Source organism: Protomyctophum parallelum (assembly GCF_964188405.1).
Source record: "Protomyctophum parallelum genome assembly, chromosome: 20".
Classification (NCBI taxonomy): domain Eukaryota; kingdom Metazoa; phylum Chordata; class Actinopteri; order Myctophiformes; family Myctophidae; genus Protomyctophum; species Protomyctophum parallelum.
This window is the reverse complement of record NC_139718.1, coordinates 34,822,184-34,841,255: the sequence shown is the minus strand read 5'-3', so window position 1 is coordinate 34,841,255 and position 19,072 is coordinate 34,822,184. Positions and strand designations below refer to the sequence as shown.

The following is a 19,072-nucleotide window of genomic DNA, read 5'->3' as shown; positions in this document are numbered from 1 at the left end:
AGATCAGCCTAAGAGTCGTAGGATTTTCTGTACCTCATTTCAACTGCCGAAAGCCTGGATTGAACCAGGGACCTTTAGATCTTCAGTCTAATGCTCTACCAAATGCGCTAATTTGGCTTGTAAGTGTCACATCCAGAATATATTTTTCAATTGATTGTTAGTTCTTAAACAAATAAACTCATACAGTTTTCCCCCAGTGAGATCAGCCTGGGAGTCATATGGTTTTCTGTACCTCATTTGACCTGCTGAAAACCGGTTCCATTTGTACACTGTCAAAGTAACTAACTTAATACTATCAACATCTATCTATTCTATAGTCCCTCTACAACAGTGGTTCCCAAACCTTTTCTTGTCAAGGACCCCCACATTTACACTTTATTAACCTGTGGAACCGGAACCGGAACCTGAACCTGAACCTGAACCTGAACCTAACCCTAACCCTAACCCTAACCCCATAAGAGAAGATTGTTACAGATCTAGCAGTGATCTAGAATGATCAATTATATTAATAAAACGTCAAAAACTGTGAAAATGAAGTTGAAGAATCACTATAAATCTAAAACAGGTCAGAGTATTTCATCCAGTTATAAACAAGGAAGTGGTCCGGGTCTGCGACCATTTGATTGGACGAGACAATGTAAGGAGCCCTAGGATTGGCTGAAGGCAGACCGATCTGATTGGCCAAGGAATCTGTCAATCAGAATGATTGGCACGTCAAAAACTAGCACCTTCCTACTGAGTGTGTTGGGTTTGAACTAGCACAATTCTACAAGGTACTCTACAGATAACTTGTGATTTATCCGCTGGGCCACTTAGCAGCACACAGTTCAGCTGGAATTTCCAGGCCACTTGATGTCAGTGTGGAAAGGAAAACTTCACAGTAAATAGTTGAGTGTTTGGCTGATATTTTTTAATCCTCCAAATCATGAAGTACACATGTATGTCTTACAAACCCATGAACTATAGTATGTCTTTTTTTATCCTTCAAAATCATGAAAAACAACATATTATAGTAAGTCTTCCGAAACTATATACAGTTTTTGGTAACTCATTTCAACTGCCGAAAAACAGGATTGAACTAGGGACATTTAGATCTTCAGTCTAATGCTCTTCCAACTGAGCTATTTCGGCTTGTAAGTGACACATCCAGAATGTATTTTTCAATGCATTGTTAGTTCTTAAACATAAACACATAAAGTTCATCCCGCAGTGAGATCAGCTTGAGAGTCATACGCTTGTCTGTACCTCATTTATACTGCCGACTCACCATCTCCCGATCATGTGGCAGCGTTCTAACACACTGAGCCACTGGCTCCAGACAATGCACACTGCTTTTTTGTTTGTTTTCTTCTTCTGAAATTGGTCTTGAAAATAAAGATTTATTTGGGGTTTGAACTCACCATCTCCCAAACATGTGGACAGTGTTCTAACACACTGAGCCACTGGCTCCAGACAATTCACACTGCTTTTTTGTTTGTTTGCTTGTAAGTGACACATCCAGAATGTATTTTTCAATGTATTGTTAGTTCTTAAACAAAAACCCATACAGTTCATCCCACAGTGAGATCAGCTTGAGAGTCATACGGTTGTCTGTACCTCATTTCAACTGCCGAATCACAGGTTTGAACCAGGAACCTTCAGATCTACAGTCTAACGCTCTCCCAACTGAGCTATTAAAGCTTGCAAGTAACACATCCAGTATTTATTTTTTACATTGACTGTTACTTGTTACTTCTTAAACAAAAAAACTCAAAGTTTTTCACCCAGTGAGATCAGCCTAAGAGTCGTAGGATTTTCTGTACCTCATTTCAACTGCCGAAAGCCTGGATTGAACCAGGGACCTTTAGATCTTCAGTCTAATGCTCTACCAAATGCGCTAATTTGGCTTGTAAGTGTCACATCCAGAATATATTTTTCAATTGATTGTTAGTTCTTAAACAAATAAACTCATACAGTTTTCCCCCAGTGAGATCAGCCTGGGAGTCATATGGTTTTCTGTACCTCATTTGACCTGCTGAAAACCGGTTCCATTTGTACACTGTCAAAGTAACTAACTTAATACTATCAACATCTATCTGTTCTATAGTCCCTCTACAACAGTGGTTCCCAAACCTTTTCTTGTCAAGGACCCCCACATTTACACTTTATTAACCTGTGGAACCGGAACCGGAACCTGAACCTAACCCTAACCCTAACCCTAACCCTAACCCTAACCCTAACCCTAACCCTAACCCTAACCCCATAAGAGAAGATTGTTACAGATCTAGCAGTGATCTAGAATGATCAATTATATTAATAAAACGTCAAAAACTGTGAAAATGAAGAAAATTAAGTTGAAGAATCACTATAAATCTAAAACAGGTCAGAGTATTTCATCCAGTTATAAACAAGGAAGTGGTCCGGGTCTGCGACCATTTGATTGGACGAGACAATGTAAGGAGCCCTAGGATTGGCTGAAGGCAGACCGATCTGATTGGCCAAGGAATCTGTCAATCAGAATGATTGGCACGTCAAAAACCAGCACCTTCCTACTGAGTGTGTTGGGTTTGAACTAGCACAATTCTACAAGGTACTCTACCGATAACTTGTGACTTATCCGCTGGGCCACTTAGCTGCACACAGTTCAGCTGGAATTTCCAGGCCACTTGATGTCAGTGTGGAAAGGAAAACTTTACAGTAAATAGTTGAGTGTTTGGCTGATATTTTTTAATCCTCCAAATCATGAAGTACACATGTATGTCTTCCAAACCCATGAACTATAGTATGTCTTTTTTTATCCTTCAAAATCATGAAAAACAACATATTATAGTAAATCTTCCGAAACTATATACAGTTTTTGGTAACTAATTTCAACTGCCGAAACACAGGATTGAACTAGGGACGTTTAGATCTTCAGTCTAATGCTCTTCCAACTGAGCTATTACGGCTTGTAAGTGACACATCCAGAATGTATTTTTCAATGCATTGTTAGTTCTTAAACATAAACATACAGTTCATCCCGCAGTGAGATCAGCTTGAGAGTCTTACGGTTGTCTGTACCTCATTTCTACTGCCGACTCACCATCTCCCGATCATGTGGCAGCGTTCTAACACACTGAGCCACTGGCTCCAGACAATGCACACTGCTTTTTTGTTTGTTTTCTTCTTCTGAAATTGGTCTTGAAAATAAAGATTTATTTGGGGTTTGAACTCACCATCTCCCATGTGGACAGTGTTCTAACACACTGAGCCACTGGCTCCAAACAATTCACACTGCTTTTTTGTTTGTTTGCTTGTAAGTGACACATCCAGAATGTATTTTTCAATGTATTGTTAGTTCTTAAACAAAAACCCATACAGTTCATCCCACAGTGAGATCAGCTTGAGAGTCATACGGTTGTCTGTACCTCATTTCAACTGCCGAATCACAGGTTTGAACCAGGAACCTTCAGATCTACAGTCTAACGCTCTCCCAACTGAGCTATTACAGCTTGCAAGTAACACATCCAGTATTCATTTTTACATTGACTGTTACTTGTTACTTCTTAAAAAAAAACCTCAAAGTATTTCACCCAGTGAGATCAGCCTAAGAGTCGTAGGATTTTCTGTACCTCATTTCAACTGCCAAAGCCTGGATTGAACCAGGGACCTTTAGATCTTCAGTCTAATGCTCTACCAAATGCGCTAATTTGGCTTGTAAGTGTCACATCCAGAATATATTTTTCAATTGATTGTTAGTTCTTAAACAAATAAACTCATACAGTTTTCCCCCAGTGAGATCAGCCTGGGAGTCATATGGTTTTCTGTACCTCATTTGACCTGCTGAAAACCGGTTCCATTTGTACACTGTCAAAGTAACTAACTTAATACTATCAACATCTATAGTCCCTCTACAACAGTGGTTCCCAAACCTTTTCTTGTCAAGGACCCCCACATTTACACTTTATTAACCTGTTGAACCTGAACCTGAACCTGAACCTGAACCTGAACCTGAACCTGAACCTGAACCTGAACCTGAACCTGAACCTGAACCTGAACCTGAACCTGAACCTGAACCTGAACCTGAACCTGAACCTGAACCTGAACCTGAACCTGAACCTGAACCTGAACCTGAACCTGAACCTGAACCTGAACCTGAACCTGAACCTGTGAACCTGAACCTGAACCTGAACCTGAACCTGACCCCATAAGAGAAGATTGTTACAGATCTAGCAGTGATCTAGAATGATCAATTATATTAATAAAACGTCAAAAACTGTGAAAATGAAGAAAATGAAGTTGAAGAATCACTATAAATCTAAAACAGGTCAGAGTATTTCATCCAGTTATAAACAAGGAAGTGGTCCGGGTCTGCGACCATTTGATTGGACGAGACAATGTAAGGAGCCCTAGGATTGGCTGAAGGCAGACCGATCTGATTGGCCAAGGAATCTGTCAATCAGAATGATTGGCACGTCAAAAACTAGCACCTTCCTACTGAGTGTGTTGGGTTTGAACTAGCACAATTCTACAAGGTACTCTACAGATAACTTGTGATTTATCCGCTGGGCCACTTAGCAGCACACAGTTCAGCTGGAATTTCCAGGCCACTTGATGTCAGTGTGGAAAGGAAAACTTCACAGTAAATAGTTGAGTGTTTGGCTGATATTTTTTAATCCTCCAAATCATGAAGTACACATGTATGTCTTACAAACCCATGAACTATAGTATGTCTTTTTTTATCCTTCAAAATCATGAAAAACAACATATTATAGTAAGTCTTCCGAAACTATATACAGTTTTTGGTAACTCATTTCAACTGCCGAAAAACAGGATTGAACTAGGGACATTTAGATCTTCAGTCTAATGCTCTTCCAACTGAGCTATTTCGGCTTGTAAGTGACACATCCAGAATGTATTTTTCAATGCATTGTTAGTTCTTAAACATAAACACATAAAGTTCATCCCGCAGTGAGATCAGCTTGAGAGTCATACGCTTGTCTGTACCTCATTTATACTGCCGACTCACCATCTCCCGATCATGTGGCAGCGTTCTAACACACTGAGCCACTGGCTCCAGACAATGCACACTGCTTTTTTGTTTGTTTTCTTCTTCTGAAATTGGTCTTGAAAATAAAGATTTATTTGGGGTTTGAACTCACCATCTCCCAAACATGTGGACAGTGTTCTAACACACTGAGCCACTGGCTCCAGACAATTCACACTGCTTTTTTGTTTGTTTGCTTGTAAGTGACACATCCAGAATGTATTTTTCAATGTATTGTTAGTTCTTAAACAAAAACCCATACAGTTCATCCCACAGTGAGATCAGCTTGAGAGTCATACGGTTGTCTGTACCTCATTTCAACTGCCGAATCACAGGTTTGAACCAGGAACCTTCAGATCTACAGTCTAACGCTCTCCCAACTGAGCTATTAAAGCTTGCAAGTAACACATCCAGTATTTATTTTTTACATTGACTGTTACTTGTTACTTCTTAAACAAAAAAACTCAAAGTTTTTCACCCAGTGAGATCAGCCTAAGAGTCGTAGGATTTTCTGTACCTCATTTCAACTGCCGAAAGCCTGGATTGAACCAGGGACCTTTAGATCTTCAGTCTAATGCTCTACCAAATGCGCTAATTTGGCTTGTAAGTGTCACATCCAGAATATATTTTTCAATTGATTGTTAGTTCTTAAACAAATAAACTCATACAGTTTTCCCCCAGTGAGATCAGCCTGGGAGTCATATGGTTTTCTGTACCTCATTTGACCTGCTGAAAACCGGTTCCATTTGTACACTGTCAAAGTAACTAACTTAATACTATCAACATCTATCTATTCTATAGTCCCTCTACAACAGTGGTTCCCAAACCTTTTCTTGTCAAGGACCCCCACATTTACACTTTATTAACCTGTGGAACCGGAACCGGAACCTGAACCTAACCCTAACCCTAACCCTAACCCTAACCCTAACCCTAACCCCATAAGAGAAGATTGTTACAGATCTAGCAGTGATCTAGAATGATCAATTATATTAATAAAACGTCAAAAACTGTGAAAATGAAGAAAATTAAGTTGAAGAATCACTATAAATCTAAAACAGGTCAGAGTATTTCATCCAGTTATAAACAAGGAAGTGGTCCGGGTCTGCGACCATTTGATTGGACGAGACAATGTAAGGAGCCCTAGGATTGGCTGAAGGCAGACCGATCTGATTGGCCAAGGAATCTGTCAATCAGAATGATTGGCACGTCAAAAACCAGCACCTTCCTACTGAGTGTGTTGGGTTTGAACTAGCACAATTCTACAAGGTACTCTACCGATAACTTGTGACTTATCCGCTGGGCCACTTAGCTGCACACAGTTCAGCTGGAATTTCCAGGCCACTTGATGTCAGTGTGGAAAGGAAAACTTTACAGTAAATAGTTGAGTGTTTGGCTGATATTTTTTAATCCTCCAAATCATGAAGTACACATGTATGTCTTCCAAACCCATGAACTATAGTATGTCTTTTTTTATCCTTCAAAATCATGAAAAACAACATATTATAGTAAATCTTCCGAAACTATATACAGTTTTTGGTAACTAATTTCAACTGCCGAAACACAGGATTGAACTAGGGACGTTTAGATCTTCAGTCTAATGCTCTTCCAACTGAGCTATTACGGCTTGTAAGTGACACATCCAGAATGTATTTTTCAATGCATTGTTAGTTCTTAAACATAAACACATACAGTTCATCCCGCAGTGAGATCAGCTTGAGAGTCTTACGGTTGTCTGTACCTCATTTCTACTGCCGACTCACCATCTCCCGATCATGTGGCAGCGTTCTAACACACTGAGCCACTGGCTCCAGACAATGCACACTGCTTTTTTGTTTGTTTTCTTCTTCTGAAATTGGTCTTGAAAATAAAGATTTATTTGGGGTTTGAACTCACCATCTCCCATGTGGACAGTGTTCTAACACACTGAGCCACTGGCTCCAAACAATTCACACTGCTTTTTTGTTTGTTTGCTTGTAAGTGACACATCCAGAATGTATTTTTCAATGTATTGTTAGTTCTTAAACAAAAACCCATACAGTTCATCCCACAGTGAGATCAGCTTGAGAGTCATACGGTTGTCTGTACCTCATTTCAACTGCCGAATCACAGGTTTGAACCAGGAACCTTCAGATCTACAGTCTAACGCTCTCCCAACTGAGCTATTACAGCTTGCAAGTAACACATCCAGTATTCATTTTTACATTGACTGTTACTTGTTACTTCTTAAAAAAAAACCTCAAAGTATTTCACCCAGTGAGATCAGCCTAAGAGTCGTAGGATTTTCTGTACCTCATTTCAACTGCCAAAGCCTGGATTGAACCAGGGACCTTTAGATCTTCAGTCTAATGCTCTACCAAATGCGCTAATTTGGCTTGTAAGTGTCACATCCAGAATATATTTTTCAATTGATTGTTAGTTCTTAAACAAATAAACTCATACAGTTTTCCCCCAGTGAGATCAGCCTGGGAGTCATATGGTTTTCTGTACCTCATTTGACCTGCTGAAAACCGGTTCCATTTGTACACTGTCAAAGTAACTAACTTAATACTATCAACATCTATAGTCCCTCTACAACAGTGGTTCCCAAACCTTTTCTTGTCAAGGACCCCCACATTTACACTTTATTAACCTGTTGAACCTGAACCTGAACCTGAACCTGAACCTGAACCTGAACCTGAACCTGAACCTGAACCTGAACCTGAACCTGAACCTGAACCTGAACCTGAACCTGAACCTGAACCTGAACCTGAACCTGAACCTGAACCTGAACCTGTGAACCTGAACCTGAACCTGAACCTGAACCTGACCCCATAAGAGAAGATTGTTACAGATCTAGCAGTGATCTAGAATGATCAATTATATTAATAAAACGTCAAAAACTGTGAAAATGAAGAAAATGAAGTTGAAGAATCACTATAAATCTAAAACAGGTCAGAGTATTTCATCCAGTTATAAACAAGGAAGTGGTCCGGGTCTGCGACCATTTGATTGGACGAGACAATGTAAGGAGCCCTAGGATTGGCTGAAGGCAGACCGATCTGATTGGCCAAGGAATCTGTCAATCAGAATGATTGGCACGTCAAAAACCAGCAACTTCCTACTGAGTGTGTTGGGTTTGAACTAGAACAATTCTACAAGGTACTCTACAGATAACTTGTGACTTATCCGCTGGGCCACTTAGCGGCACACAGTTCAGCTGGAATTTCCAGGCCACTTGATGTCAGTGTGGAAAGGAAAACTTCACAGTAAATTGAGTGGGGTTTGAACCTTCAATCTCCAGACAATGACGACAGCACCCTAACTCAGTTACCTATTGCTATCTGCAACAACAGTCTTCCTTTGCCTGTGAGTTAGAGTTTGGAGTTGGATTTTGTCTGATATTTTTTAATCCTCCAAATCATGAAGTACACATGTATGTCTTCCAAACCCATGAACTATAGTATGTCTTTTTTTATCCTTCAAAATCATGAAAAACAACATATTATAGTAAGTCTTCCGAAACTATATACAGTTTTCTGTAACTCATTTCAACTGCCGAAACCCAGGATTGAACTAGGGACCTTTAGATCTTCAGTCTAATGCTCTACCAACTGCGCTAATTTGGCTTGTAAGTGTCATATCCAGAATATATTTTTCAATTGATTGTTAGTTCTTAATCAAAAACTCATACAGTTTTCCCCCAGTGAGATCAGCCTGGGAGTCATACGGTTTTCTGTACCTCATTTGACCTGCTGAAAACTTGTTCCATTTGTACACTGTCAAAGTCACTAACTTATCATCTAGTATAGACCCTCTACAACAGTGCTTCCCAAACCTTTTCTTGTCAAGGACCCCCGAATTTACACTTTATTAGCCCGTGGAACCTAACCCTAACCATAACCCGGCTATAATCCATGGTCAAAAACGATGAAAAACGAGGATTTGAAAAAAAGACAAAATCACTTCTAGACCATGGGCTATAGTGATTTTCGTCCTCAAAAATGATGAAAAACGGCATGCTACAGTTCCCTAACCCTAACCCTTGATCGTAAGAGATAGTAATGTAGGACTCTACAGATCGAGTGCTATCCAGTCATAAAGTTTGAACACTTGAAGAAACTACTACAGAAAACTGGAAACACCGCCAATGTGGCGCACTGCATCCTATCTGTAGGAATGAACAATCGACAGCAGGTGACAACAGAAACAGGACGGAAGACAATGAGGGTGGACACAAGTGTGGCCTGATAATTTGCCCAGCTGGTACCCACTTAAGGCCCAATCAGATCCCAGTTCAAACCCATATAGGCAAACACAGTTGGCACACATGGTTCTGAAATAAAATGGCCTATTTGGAAAAAAAACGAGTTAGAAACCCACATGGGCTAACATGGGTGGGCCCTTTGTGAATACTGGGTGCACGGCCCACTTGGAACCCAAGCCCATAGCCCATGTCAAAACCAAATTGGGCCCAGGTGGACATGTTAGCTGGGATAGTATGCCGTACGTATGGGCTATAGCCCATGGTCAAAAATGATGAAAATGAGGATTTAAAAAAAAATCAAAAATTGATGAGCTCTAACCCATGTTTTTGGAATTTTTTTATTTTTTTCAAATCCTCAAAAATGATGAAAAACGGCGTGCTATAGTATGCCGTACGGTAGGGGCTATAGCCCATGTTCAAAAATGATGAAAAACGAGGTTAATTATTTTTTCAAAAATTCTAAAAACGATGGGCTATAACCTTTTTTTTTTTTTTATCCTCAAAAATGATGAAAAACGGCGTGCTATAGTATGCCGTACGGTATGGGCTATAGCCCATGGTCAAAAATGTAGAAAAACGAGGATTAAAAAAAAAATCAAAAATTCAAAAAACGATGGGCTATAACACATGGTTTTTTTTTCTTTTTCATTTTTTTCAAATCCTCAAAAATGATGAAAAACGGCGTGCTATAGTATGCCGTACGATATGGGCTATAGTCCATATCCTCGCGGTGTATAGCGGTGTATGAGAATGGGTGTTGCTCTCATCCTCCGCAACACCCATTCTCATACACCCATCCCCAATGCATTCTCTATGGCAATAGCACAAACTTTGGCATGCTACTAGTCCTACATACTTACACCTAGCAACCCCATTCTAGCCTACTTAGGTTCATCTTACAGTGGACATGTTTGCCTGAAAAGGAATCTTTGAAATGTTTCTTAGTTTTAGAAATATAGTGCTTTCAAATTTGAGACATTTAACATGGGGCTCAATGGCAGCTCTATAGGCACGCCAAAAGTCACTTTCACCTAGAAACTCCATTCACACTTTTTATTATTCAGCTTACTGTGGAGACACATGCTGTAACTTTTTTTATTTTGAAACGTTTTGTAGTTTATGAGTTATTTAACTTAAACGCCCAATGCATTCTCTATGGCAATAGCACAAACTTTGGCATGCTACTAGTCCTACATACTTACACCCTATAGCAATCCTTTACAAGATTCCTTTACAGGATCTCCTCACTGGTCAGCAAAAACACCTTGAAGACCTTAACAGGAGCCCTCGTACAAGGTTTCTTTGACTATGCATCCACCTCTTGGTACCACAGCACCTCAAAGGCCCTTAAAACAAGGCTCCAGACCTCCCAAAACAAACTGGTCAGGCTCCTACTTGGCCTCACCCCCCGAACCCACCTCACCCCTGCCCACTTTGACAGGCTGGGATGGCTTAGGGTCGACGACAGAGTACACCATCTTGCAATGGGTCTGGTCCACAAGATTCGATACACCACCAAGATACCCATGTACCTGTCTAAATACTTCCTTAATGTAAACGAAGTCCACACCCACAACACCAGAGGGAGTGCAACAAACCATGTACAACCCAGATTCGGCACAAACAAGGGACTAAATTCTTTTCGCTCCTATGCCACCAAAATGTGGAACGCCCTACCAACAGTCATTAAGACATGTGAATCCCTTGACTCCTTCAAAACCGCTCTCAAAGGGCACCTACAGATGGCTGCAATTCGAAACTGGCCTCTGTAAAATCTGAATCCCCCCCCCCACCCCATTTCCCCTCACTGTATATGTATCTTTTCCATTTTTGCTTCCTATATGATGAATTCCTGTTCTGTTCTTTAGCTACATAGAAGTGTCTATTTGTATGTCTCTAAATGTTTTGATGAATTGAACAATGTGGACCCTGTTGTAAACAAGTGTAATGCTTAATTGGGTCGTCCACTCACAGTTAACAGTCTTTGTATTGAGTTTGTGCTTAAAATGTACTGTAAATTCTACAAACTGTTAATAAATATTTCAATCAATCAATCAAAAAACCCCATTCTAGCCTACTTAGGTTCATCTTACGGTGGACATGTTTGCCTGAAAAGGAATCTTTGAAATGTTTCATAGTTTTAGAAATATAGTGCTTTCAAATTCACAATGGGGCTCAATGGCAGACATTGGCACGTCAAAAATCACTTTCACCTAGAAACTCCATTCTCACTTTGGGCTATAACCCATGTTTTCTTTTATTATTATTTTATTTTGTTATAGCCCATCGTTTTTTGAATTTTTGAAAGAAAAAGAATTACTCGTTTTTCATCATTTTGGACCATGGGCTACTGGCCATATCGTACGGCATACTATAGCACGCCGTTTTTCATCATTTTTGAGGATTTGAAAAAAATGAAAAAATAAAAACAACGATGGTTTATAGCCCATCGTTTTTGGAATTTTATTTATCCTCGTTTTTCATCATTTTGTATGTAGGACTAGTAGCATGCCAACGTTTGTGCTATTGCCATAGAGAATGCATTGGGCGTTTAAGTTAAATAACTCAAACTACAAAACATTTCAAAGTAAAACGTTCCAGCATGTGTCTCCACAGTAAGCTGAATAATAAAAAGTGTGAATGGAGTTTCTAGGTGAAAGTGATTTTTTGTGCCAAAATCTGCCATTGAGCCCCATGTTAAAAGTCTCAAATTTGAAAGCACTATATTTCTAAAACTATGACACCTTTCTTAGATTCCTTTTCAGGCAAACATGTCCACCGTAAGATGAACCTAAGTAGGCTAGAATGGGGTTGGTAGGTTTAAGTATGTAGGACTAGTAGCATGCCAAAGTTTGTGCTATTGCCATGTGCCACTGCCATTGAGCCCCATGTTAAAAGTCTCAAATTTGAAAGCACTATATTTCTAAAACTATGACACCTTTCAAAGATTCCTTTTCAGGCAAACATGTCCACCGTAAGATGAACCTAAGTAGGCTAGAATGGGGTTGGTAGGTTTAAGTATGTAGGACTAGTAGCATGCCAAAGTTTGTGCTATTGCCATAGAGAATGCATTGGGCGTTTAAGTTAAATAACTCAGAAACTACAAAACATTTCAAAGTAAAACGTTCCAGCATGTGTCTCCACAGTAAGCTGAATAATAAAAAGTGTGAATGGAGTTTCTAGGTGAAAGTGATTTTTTGACGTGCCAAAATCTGCCATTGAGCCCCATGTTAAAAGTCTCAAATTTGAAAGCACTATATTTCTAAAACTATGACACCTTTCAAAGATTCCTTTTCAGGCAAACATGTCCACCGTAAGATGAACCTAAGTAGGATAGAATGGGGTTGGTAGGTTTAAGTATGTAGGACTAGTAGCATTCCAAAGTTTGTGCTATTGCCATAGAGAATGCATTGGGCGTTTAAGTTAAATAACTCAGAAGCTACAAAACATTTCAAAGTAAAAAGTTCCAGCATGTGTCTCCACAGTAAGCTGAATAATAAAAAGTGTGAATGGAGTTTCTAGGTGAAAGTGATTTTTTGACGTGCCAAAATCTGCCATTAAGCCCCATTATAGGAGGATTTGAAAAAAAGAATAAATCATGAAAAAACGACATACTATAGTTCATGGTTTCGGACGGCATACTATAGCTTGTTACTCAAAGGGAACAGCAGATTGCATTGTGCCAGGTAGCAAGTAGATCAGTGACTTAGAAAGATAGTGCTTTTAAATTTGAGATATTCAGAATGGGGGTCAATGGCAGCTTTTGGCAAGTAAAGTTTTGAGTGGGGTTTGAACCAACAACCTCCAGATCATGCAGCCAGTGTGCTAAGGCACTGATCTACTTGCTACCTGCCACAATGCAGTCTGCTGTTCCCTTTGAGTAACAACATTGATAGAAAAATAAAATACAAAAAATAAAATAACAGGAGATTTGTCTATTGTTTCTTTTGCTGTTTTTTTAATCTCTAGACGTTTGAATGTTTATGAACCACAATGGAAACAAGTCTCAGACTCTTATGTCATTATCTATTCGGCCTTTTAGAACAGCGTGCACAGTGGTTCACTGGGTACAGAGCCTGCCTGGGAATCCGGAGGCCGCAGGTTCAAGTCCTGCCTCTGACATAGTGTCCCAAAATCATGAAAATATGACACACTTTGCCGTCCGAAACCATGGACTATAGTATGTCTTTATTTTAGTCCAAAATCACGAATCACGTATGCCGTCCGAAACCAAATATGAGAAATGTATAACTTTGGCATGCTACTAGTCCTACATACTTACCTAGAAACCCCATTTAACAAGGGGGAAAAGATTCGAATTATATCAGCAATATATATAACTTTGATGAGTGGCAGTCATTCAATGGAATACATTAAAAATAAATGGGAAGCAGAACTAAACATAGAAATTACAGAAAAAGATTGGACACATATGTGGAGAATGCACCAATCATCTACCAATTCACGGATATGGAGGGAATTCTCTTGGAAAACACCAAAAATCAAGAGTAAGCAGTTGAAGCAACAGATACAATGTTGGAGAGGTTGTGGGGATGTAAATGTGGATCACTCACATGTGTTTTGGAAATGTCCCAAAATCTTTTGAAAATAGCAGATTTACAAGGTCACAATGCATCGCATACGACAGGACAAATGGTAAACGCAGGGAGTTGCACCCCACCCTAGTAAACCAGGAGTACCATTCTACCAGAGCCGTTTGCTGTTTAACACCATGACCTTCTTGTATGTGGACATTTTTTATATACTGTACTGTATATCATAGAACATGTAAGAAAAGATGGATTTAAACTTTAACTGTTCCCAGTGTTTCCTCAGGGATAAAGCTGAAGCAGTGGTGCCACGGGCTGTATCAGATGCTGCTGATCCATGGCCTGAAAAGAAAAAGGTGTGAAAATGATGACAAAGGACACCGAGGCCACATTCTACTGGGAGCCAGCCCAGCAACAAAACTTCAGCAGTAGGCTAGCAAAAATAATAAAAACTGAATAAAGTTCCACAATGGGAACATAACACTGGTGTACTGAAACAATCATTTAGTAAAGTTTGCAGTATGCTTTCATCCAAGCACTTTACATAGATTGTGCATTACATTATTCACCCATTCACAAACACACATTCATACACAGATGGCGGAGGAAACCATGCAAGGTTTCAATCAAAAGGCACCAACTTGCACATCGGGAGCATTTAAGGGTTCTTTGGAGTCTTGGTCAAGGACACTTCGACACTAACACTGGGGAGCGAATTGGGAACCTCCCGGTTTCCATCTGGCCATCCTACCTGTGATCCATCATCAAAGTACATAGTCTCCCCAGCCACAGGCTCTTCAATGATGCCACATGGAAAGTGGACCGCATCCATAATGCCATTAGCCTTGACAATAACTCATGAATGAGCTGGCCAAAGTTAAGTCAAATTAGTTTGTAAAATGCTTATATTTGTGAGGGGGGTGCAAATACATAGTATTAGTACATACGCATAAGGCACACGAGTGCATCCTCTGCTAAGCAGAGGATGCACTCGGAAGCAGAGTCTGCTTCCATGGTTACATCAAAGTACTTTGTCCAATCGGTGTGCAGCTGTGATGCACCAATTTGGGAGAGTTCGGGAGTATAAATAAAGGTGTCTTCATAGCTACCTCATTCAGTTTCAAACCTGTGAGAAGTACTATTTCACAGCAAGGTAAGGCAAGTTTATTTGTATAGCTCAACATCAAGGCAGCAACGATCATAAGGTCTTTAGTTTTGATTTAAAAGAACCGAGTTGCAGCAGACCCGCGGTTCAAATATGTTCTGCAAAACATCAATGACCTCTGGGATCAAAGTGGCGGATGAAGTCATCGAGGTTTTCAATGACATGAAAGTGCGTAAGGCTCAGGACAACGAGGACAAGAAGAAGTGGAAGAAGGCTGTGTTGTTCTGCCTGAGCAAGGACTACCGGACTATTGTCCTTGATGCCGGCAAGGAGATACTGCTGGGAGACATAGGAAACACCATCCAGGACCCCTACCAGTACTTTGTAAAGATGCTGCCCACAGACGACTGCCGCTATGCTCTGTACGATGCCACATACGAAACCAAAGAGATAATGAAGGAAGAGCTGGTCTTCATCTTCTGGGCTCCAGATGATGCTCCCCTGAAAAGTAAGATGCTTTACGCCACCTCAAAAAACATAATTAAGAATCAATTCACGGGTATCAAGCATGAGTGGCAGGTCAACAGTATGGAAGACATCAAAGACAGGCGTACCCTCGCTGACAAGCTTGGTGGTGTAGATGTAGTCACTGTGGAAGGATGTCCTATAAATCTCTAAAATCTAGTCTCAAGCTTCAATTGAGGCCTACCAGACACAACAGTGTTCCAACTTGGTATGGAGGGGAAGGACAGAGGCAAGAAACAGGATCATGATAATTTGTGGCACTTCTAGGGGGGTAACCACAGTTGGATAATAGTTTTATTTTTGTTTTTGTTTTTTGTTTTGTTTCTGTTTTGAAGATGTAAATCCCAAAACATGAATGATATGTTTTTATTTGTAGTCGTCCATAACAAAGGATAGAAAAGATGGGGTCTAATAATGGGTTAGAAGTCATCTACTGTAGATCACTGGTTCTCAAAGACAGCTCCAGGGACCACCAGGGGTCCAAATCGACCCTTGAGGGTCTGTACCGCAGAGTTAAATAAACAGAATTAATTAAAAAATAAAATAAAACATCAAATGCAGGTCCGAATGCATAAACTGGGGGCCCGTGAAATAAAATGTTGTGTTCTTGAAGGGTTCCGATGAGGAGTGATGGATTTGGAGCTAGATCAATCACGTCTTAGACCGATGACTGTTTTGTATTGTCACCATATCTCTAATGAAAGGCACTAAACTACAAAAACGTTTTTGTTTAATTAGCACATTTACACCTGTAGTGAACAATGAAGCTTAATTACAACTATGTTTAATGAGAGTTTGGTTTGGTTTCTAATCACGGCCCACTTGAAAACAAACCATTGTAATGATGAATTAATCAATTGCTTATGTTCAGGCTTGGATCAATGGAACCAATGTAGATTTTTTGTAAAAACTAAATGTTTTTTGTTAAAAGGTAAATCACTATATTCTGACAATGTTCAGCCAAACAGGAGAGAGTACCTCTTTATTATTATGGTGTTCCAGTTTGTCTGCTCATTTCTTTGTGTCATCACTTATCCTGACTGTGCTCTCTATCCTGATTGGATAAAATTGGTATCCCGACCTGATAATGTTCTGTTTAACAAAAAGCTGGAGAGACATGGAGACTCGATCCTGTTACTGAACCAAACACAGAACACTATAGCAACGAGTACTATCACAATATAGATTGTGATAGTACTCCAAAGCAAATTGCTGAACTTCAGGGGGATAGCTGCCTACAAGAGGGTCTGCATGTCTGTTCAGAGATAAAATAGCAGATCTACAAGCTCACAACGCGTCGCGCTGTGACGCGTTGTGAGCTTGTAGATCGGCTATTATGAGCTTGTAGATCGCTATTTTATCTCACAACTGCTGGCCATGCTGTGTATGTCACAATGCCACATAGGCCAATTTCTTTTCCCCCACTTTTTTGTTAATTTATTTTTACCAGGCTGTGACATCAGTCGTCAATCTATGACATACGACTCCATATTTGGGACAGGTTTCAGTGCGATCACAGCCCCATTTTATTCAACATTTAAATTAAAGTTACATTTAATTTAATTGGGTTAGGGGGGAGGACAGAGAAGGAGATCAGTTGGAGAATCGGAGCGGCATTGCAGTCACTGTACCACTGTGACGAAAAGAGAGTTGAGCCAGAAAACCTCTCCATCTACCGAGCAATCTTCGTTCCTACTGTCATCTATGGTCATGAAGCGTGGGTCATGACCGAAAGAATAAGGCCGAAATGAGTTTTCTTCGACGGGTGGCTGGCGTCTCCCTTAAAGATAAGTTTGGTCACGCGAGGGAGACTCGGAGTAGAGTCACTGCTTTTTCGCCTGGAAAGGAGCCAGCTTATGTGGTTCGGGCATCTGGTTAGGATGCCTCTTGGGGCAGACCAAGGCACGGTTGGAGAAAACACATCGACTCACTGGCCGTGGAACGTCTCGGGATCCCCAGGAGGAAGTCACTAATGTTGCTCTGGAGAGGGAAGTCTGGAACATTCTGGTGGAGCTGTTGCCCCCGTGACCCAACTATGGATAAGCGGTTGAAGATGGATAGATGGGTTAGGGTTAGTCAAATTTGAAATCAGTGGGGCGAACGGTTCTCGAGTTACGTGGATTGCAGACGTACATACACACGTACAGAGATGTGGTGCATTTATATAGATAGATGGCATATCACCCATGCTATGTGCAGATTGCCATGAAACCAATGCTCTCAGCAAGGGTGAACACTACTGATGTTGGTGACCCATTGCTTTTTCCTGCTCTCCCATAGACGCTTTATAACACAGGCCCTCTGTATACATTTACTCTGGTCTGTTGTGAGCTTGTAGATCTGCCATTTTCAACGAATGTTCACCCCATAATTGGGACGCTATGGTTCAAGTGGAACTGGGGAACCAAGCGGAGAATTCAATAGGGGCAGACCCTATTGACCCGTGCCAATGGGTGCACACAATGGGTGCCTGCACACAATTTAACTTTTACGTCCATCCAGGCTTTATAGAAACGACTATATTATAAGCATGATGCAGTATATTCTCTTATGGCAAATAGGCCTACAGATAATCTGGGTTTAAAGTTTTGGACTTTGTTACAGCTATTTGTGCATGCGTTTGGTTTGTTGAGTGCTATTTGCTTTTCCGGATCACAAATACACAACATACAATGGGCTACATTTTTGACTGGAACACAGCAGTGCCCGAGACTACTGGCCTGGACGGGTTGAAGTGACCATGATTGTCCTAAAAGTACAAACGTATCTGTATGAACAGATCGACAATATGTGTATACACACACAGTGTTGTAAAATGTCATATTAACACTCATTGTTAATGTCCATTTTGTATCTCTGATAGTGAACAAATAAAATATGTGTTTTATTTAATTGGTAGCTGTCATATATAATCACACGATTACACTCAAGGGTTGTCATTTATTTTCATTATTGACAGTATTTAGCGTCTTGATTGACAATTGGTTTAGTGTCATTATCAACACGTGATGTTTACTTGCTGCAAGGCAAGCATCTTGACACTGACAGTGATGCCAGTGTTGCGTCACTAATGGTGGTAAGATTACACCCTCTGGTTAAATATTGATGAAGTAACAAAGGCTGTGCAGTCCAGACAATTGGCCAGAAGCCCAGAACAGAATTGTAATCATCTCAAACCTCCAACCTAAACGTTTGCTAGGGCCCCACACAGACCCTAGGGCAGTGTGTCCGTTTCTCAATGCACTTATATGTCCACTCAGTCTCTGTATTTGCTAACTGTCAATGAAGCTTATCTTTTTTTTCTTACTCCCTGCTCTATCATGTTTAGACACAAGGGGGTGGTGTTTAGCTTTCTGTCACGAATTTGGAAAGAAATATAATTTAAAGTTAATGAAATACTACTGTTATTGTAAACAGTACATTTTCTACACCCATTACTAGATAATGAAAACATGAAAATCCCTACAAATCGTGTTTGATGTTTAGTCATGTCCCAGTGGATGGCAGAAGTTACGCGTCAGCCGTCGACAAACAAGTGGATCTGCTATTTACAGTGCTGATTTATAATTAGTTGCGGCCGCAACTAAGTATAAATCAGGCTAAAAAAGGGACTTTAACTGTCTGGGATCTCAACCTCCCAGTGT

General features: G+C 40.3%; 1 protein-coding gene across 1 annotated transcript; it reads left to right on the top strand.

Annotated features, from left to right (window-relative positions):
• Nucleotides 1–15,074: 15,074 nt before the first annotated feature.
• Nucleotides 15,075–15,581, top strand: LOC310877749 (cofilin-2-like; the record flags this gene model as incomplete). Its single annotated transcript, XM_083791698.1, has 1 exon — nt 15,075–15,581. The coding sequence occupies one exon, from the start codon at nt 15,075–15,077 to the stop codon at nt 15,579–15,581; it is 507 nt and encodes a 168-aa protein (XP_083647824.1).
• Between the last annotated feature and the right edge of the window lie 3,491 nt (nt 15,582–19,072).